The sequence below is a fragment of the Alligator sinensis genome, unplaced genomic scaffold, assembly GCF_000455745.1.
Source record: "Alligator sinensis unplaced genomic scaffold, ASM45574v1 scaffold343_1, whole genome shotgun sequence".
In the NCBI taxonomy this organism is placed as follows: domain Eukaryota; kingdom Metazoa; phylum Chordata; order Crocodylia; family Alligatoridae; genus Alligator; species Alligator sinensis.
In genome coordinates this window covers 443,023-448,470 of record NW_005841947.1, presented here as the reverse complement: position 1 = coordinate 448,470, position 5,448 = coordinate 443,023, and the positions used below count along the sequence as shown (strand labels likewise).

General features: G+C 46.0%; 1 protein-coding gene across 8 annotated transcripts in view; it reads right to left on the bottom strand.

The window, feature by feature from the left end:
- Nucleotides 1-2,148: 2,148 nt before the first annotated feature.
- The window catches only part of LOC102382468 (protein spire homolog 2-like), a 32,652-nt gene continuing 29,352 nt past the window's right edge, over nucleotides 2,149-5,448 (bottom strand). For 7 of the 8 annotated variants that reach the window (XM_006020125.2, XM_006020129.2, XM_006020128.2 and 4 more), the window contains 2 exons: nucleotides 4,889-5,031; nucleotides 2,149-2,450 (listed from right to left, as the gene is read on the bottom strand). In XM_006020125.2, the coding sequence (XP_006020187.1) occupies nucleotides 2,264-2,450; nucleotides 4,889-5,031 (330 nt within the window). In that variant the 3' untranslated portion in view covers nucleotides 2,149-2,263. Of the gene's footprint in view, nucleotides 2,451-4,888; nucleotides 5,032-5,448 lie in introns of those variants that run through there. The other variant, XR_003093197.1, reaches the window with a different exon arrangement.

Below are 5,448 nucleotides of genomic sequence, written 5' to 3'. Positions count from 1 at the left end.
AGTCCCTGGCATGGTAGAGTTGGGGTCAGGGGAGGGATGTGCCTAGGGAGTCACAGGTTCGACGCTCTATGCATTTGTAAATGTCCTGCCAGGCCCTGCTCCCGGGAGCGGCAGGGTTGGGGCTGTGTGTGTGCATGCTGACTCTCCTTAGCATCCTACCCCATCCTGGATTTCCCTCAAATTATTATGGTCATCCTAACTGTAGTTAAAGGCAGCAGGTATGTGCATATGTAGCAGGAAGTAACAACTCCCTCTAAGTTGAGGTGAGAGGGTCACTTCTTCCTCAGGGCAGAGAGTTTATTCTAACAATTCACTGAGAAACTAATGCAAACTAAAATTTAAGAAAGATCTCAGGGAATGTTTTCTCTTTTCAGCAGTGCAGTAGGATTGTGCAACAATCTTTTGTGTTCTACCACTGAAGTGGCCCTAAGGTAGGGCAACCAGTCACCTGGTTTGAAATCTTCTGTCATGGAGGCCCAGAAAGTGCATTTCCTCCACTGTGAACAGTTACAAAAATGTCAGTAGATTTGATTTGCACTGTGGACAGTTAGGCGAGTATAGGCTGTCACTACCCAATTCTAATGTAGAGCTGGATGACTGGGAAGTTCAAAAGTAGAGTAGAACTTTACAGCTTAAGCTTAGCTCATATGGCTCACTTGTCTTCTGAATCATCCCCGGAGAAACCAGGCATTTACCTTTCATTTCCAGCCATGATCCCATTCAGCATGAAACCCCCCTGAGAACATGTGACCACCTTTTAACATGACCCCAAGTAACACATCTTGGATAGCTAAATCAAAAATCTCTTTACACACTGAGTTGAAAAGAAATATATCTACTGTTGAACTACATTTCTTTTTACATCAGCAGGTGATCTATAAAGGACCAAAAGGACTGAAGAGAGATTCTAGAAGTCAAGCAGAGCCCTGCTCCTCCTATCCTCTCCCCTCCCCAGCATTTCAGTTTTCCCTATGCAGAAAGTTCACCCAAGTGCTCTTTGTTTTCCAGTCAAGCAAAGCAAAATATCAGAATTATTCAAGTAGAAGTGAGTGCCACAGGGGTGGGGGAAGAAGAGAAAGGTTAAACCCAGAATAAAGCAAGGTACCTAGATGAGGACAGACAGCCCAGGTGGTGATAGGGTAGAGTCACTAGGTAGTAGGAGTGAAGAGAGCTATTCTGGGACCATTTGTCTAGCATCCAGAAGAGCTGGCAACACCAAAAATATTGCTTGCAAGACCAAAACAACCCACAAAAAAAAAAAAAAAAAAAAAAACCAACAACAACAGAAATCAACAGATACCAGGGCAATCAGAATGCCTGATGACCTTTGCCAGAAGTAACTAAAAATCTAGATCTACAGATAAATTCCCTGAAGTGATTTGATGTTAATTATCAGGGGCAGGGTGAGAAAGTATGCTTGGACATGACAGGGAGCCCTATTTTCCCATTAGGCCAGTGGTCTCCAAACTTTAAGTAGGAGATCACCTTTGGCATTTAAAAGCAACCCACAACCACCCTCTGCCCCCCACCCAGCAGGTAAGTCTATGGAGAGGGGCAGACTGAGGCAGAGGAAGAAGAAATTGTTTGGGGGCGCACCTCCCTGGCAGGTAAGTCCCACCTGACCAGGGCCCCACTCAACTTACCCCTGCTCCTGCCTCTGCAGCACTGTTCCTCACCGCAGGGGCCTTGGTCTAGCCCCCTCCCCTCCCCTCTCCCATGAACTGACCTGCTGGGCTGGGCACTCAGTCCCCAATCCCAGCCTTGGATAGACTCCAAGAGGTCCCAGATCTACTGGAGGATCAAGATCCACTGGCTGGTGATCACTGCCTTAGGCCATAGAACTTTAGGTTTGAAACCTGCCCCCCTGCACATTTCTTTACTCTTGGATAAGGGGGTGGATGTCTGTGTATCAGTGCCTATGGTCACTGGCATTACAGCATGTGTGGGGAAGGATGAGATGTTAGAGGCATGGAAGTGCTTCAACATTTATTTCTATATATATAAAAAAAAAAATGTAGGACAGATCTAAAAGCCACAATGTTTAACAATTACTTCATTAGAAGTAAATAGTAACTCTGCCTCCTGGTTAGACTAACTAGGAGGGAGTCTTTTATTCAGGATGTTATGTTAACGGACACAAAGTTGTTGGGTTTTTTTGGGGGGGGTGGGCGGGGGAGGGTTGTTTGTTTTTTACATCGTCACAAGGTACAGAACAAAACAAACAAACAAACAAAAAATCGGAGAGGAGATGCACATGAGGGAATCATTCCAGTGCAGCCCATGACCAGGATCTTTTCCTGGGAGGGGTACACTGCTGCTGACAGGAAGTGACATGCAACAGGTACTGCTCACATTTGGTACAGATGTCCATAGAAGGCCAGTCCACCATGGTGGTCTTGCGACAGGTAAGAGGCTGTGCTGCGTAGCAAGGTTCAAACACAAGTGGTACTCTGAAAGTTACCAAAAACAGGGCCAGATGTCAGGTAAGAGGAACATTGCTCTGCCAACCCCTCTCTCATGTGGTCCAGCACCACTTTGTGCTTTAATTTAGAGCACAGCTCTGAAGGGTGCCATCTGTTGGCTCTAGTCTAACCCCACTTAGAATCATTCTTGGGAAGAACTAATAAGGATCAGCACATCCCCATTAAACTGTGGGTCATTCCACAGTGATGGGTTCCCCCCCACCAACACACAATTACTGCACTTTTCCCAAGCCTGGCAATGAAAGCAGAGATCTGGTGAGAACTTTAGCTGGTTCAAAATGTAGCTGCCCATCTGATAGGCCAGTGGGGGCCAACTCTTTTTGGCAGGTGTTTCACAAATGAGCATCACACTTTCCCTCACTGCCTCTCTGGTCCTCTCCCCCTGCTTAGTCTGCTGTTCTGCTTCCTACCCTATCTGCTGCTGTGTTGCCTGTCACCTCCCTAGTCTGCTGCATGCGACACAGATCCTTTTTATACCACCTGTAGCTTGACCCCCTCACCCCCATGTTACGCAGTGACAACTGCTAATAACATCCCGGTAGCCTGGAATTTCCACTCTTCAATTAGGATCAGGGTCCACATCTTGAGTCCCGCGGCTGCAATGGACAGGTTGGGTCAACCCCAAAGAGAACTTTCAAGTCTACGATGGAAAGATTGCTGTGACAATTCTTGTCATAATGGGAGGATGCAACTGTGAACTTGCAGAAAAAGACACAAGAAATCTGTCTTCTTCCTAAAGGGCCAAGAATGATCTTTGTCACAACCCAATTAAATTGTGCCCATGCCACTGAGCAAGAGATACCATTCAAATCATCCTCATTTTGATGATTAAGGGTTAAAAGACATCCCTGCCAAAAATTCCTTGAAACAAAACGCGGCTGGAGTACTGTAGATAATTGGTCAGCTGAAATAAAATGCTAGGGGAAACTATATATAATTGGTCAAAGATAAATGTAAGCTCCTCACACGTAGCACACATGTAACAGGTAGAGAAACCTAACCCACTACCTTGTAACTTGAGGAGACAAAGAGCTGCCACCTGCCAAAAATTAAAGATTCCATATAACGGTTCACCATTGGATATTCCTGTAAAACACCTCTGCCTATAAATAGTTTAACGGTTTCCGCCCAAGTCGGAGAGCTCTGGGGATCTCACAGGAAACACCTGTGCTTGTCACCAGAGAATTGGGAAATTGATCAATTCCCAATCAATCACCCCGTCAGCGTAAAATATTGACGTAGAAAGTCTTGCAAGCACGACCGTTCGTTCCCGGCGCCACGTCCATCATTATCTCGTCGTAACCTAACTGCGTGCGTGTACTCGACTCTGTAACCGAAGTTATATGCGTATACTCAACTCGGTAACCGAAGCTGTAACGGAACAAAGGCTCGCCTGCGTCGTCCATCACTATCTAGGTGACGTAAGTAAACAAACTCCTGTAACCTACACGCGTCTGTGCCTGGTTAATTCCACTCCATCCATTACTACCCGCCTGCCGAGCTCTAAATCTAAACACTCCGGTGTGTGAGTCAAGTGGCTGCCGGCGGCTGCTCTGATTCACGACAATCTTGTCACATTATAAACAAAGACAAGAAACTTGCCATTTTGGGACTGCTTCCCCTGAAAGGAGACACCTTCTATACCAGTAGAATGGGAGCGAGGACCAAGTAAATACCTTTATCTGTTTCATGATCCATTCAAATACTGTAGTCCAAGGGTGGTCAAGCCAAGGCATATGTGCCATAAGTGGCACAGGCAACTTGTGTGCGACACAAATTGGGGAGGGAGCAGCAGCATACCAACAACACGGGAGATTCAGGTCAATACCACCCAGAACATCATCATTAACTTACCTGAGGCAGGGCAAGAGGATTGGAGTGGCACTCAGAGTGTGCAGGGATTATCTGATAGCACGCCTGCCAAAAATATTGGCCCTCACTGATGTAATCTATCACCAGGATGCTACTAGTTCAGTCAGAGGGAGTCTTCCCCATGGCATACAGAGTTGCTGCCTCTGAACTATCAGCACAGTTAGGGCTTGTGTATTCAGGATATTTCACCTTGGGGAAATGCTGCCACCTTCAATTAAGTTGTCAGTGACTCTCTTTCCAGCACATGCATCTTTCAGGTGAAATGCTGATACCCATTCTACTCACCTCTGTTGAGAGTCTGAAATCCCATGGCATTGTTTTAAAAGAGAATGACAGATAACTCAGACTAGTGGCCAGGCCAATCAGCCGTTGAGCATAAAATGATATCGACAGAAGTGGTATAGATTCTAATGTTGTCCGTTATAATTTTGTTTTGCCTGCACAATTCCTACTTTCATGAAGCAATTGCCTGCTCTCAGCAGTGGCTTTTAGTTACCCAAGTGAAAACACCAGAATGTGTTTTCACAGCTTACCTAGGACAGCTCCAATGCTCTACTTCATACAACATTTGGGAGGTTCTCTCTTCTTGCACAGCTGGGTCCTCATGTTTGGAGACTCTTAGTGGTTTTAGGAAGCCGAGTGGGAGATGTACACACTGTCTGAAGGGCATTGACATCTGAAACAAAACATCATGAAAGTTAATCCATCAAGAGCAGGGGCGGGCAATTATTTCAGCTGGAGGGCCACTTAATGAGTTTTGGCAAACTGTCAAGGGCTGCAAGGGTGGCCCCATCCCATGACAACTGCCCCACCCCCTGGTTGGCATCTTGGGACCAGAAGTCCCGCCCCCTAACCTTTGCCACCAGAAGTGCCTCCCTTTGCCCCCAGAAGTACTCCTTTTGGGAAGGGGGTTTGCCATCTTGGAACCAGAAAAAAACCCAAACAAAATTACAAACTAAAAATCCCCCCAAAAACCCCAAACATCCACAATAACATTTTATTTTTTCCTCCCCAATTTCTGTGTTTCCACTGTGTATATAGAAGTGATTCCATAATAGCTCAAAATGAAGTCTTACTCCTGTATATTCGGGGG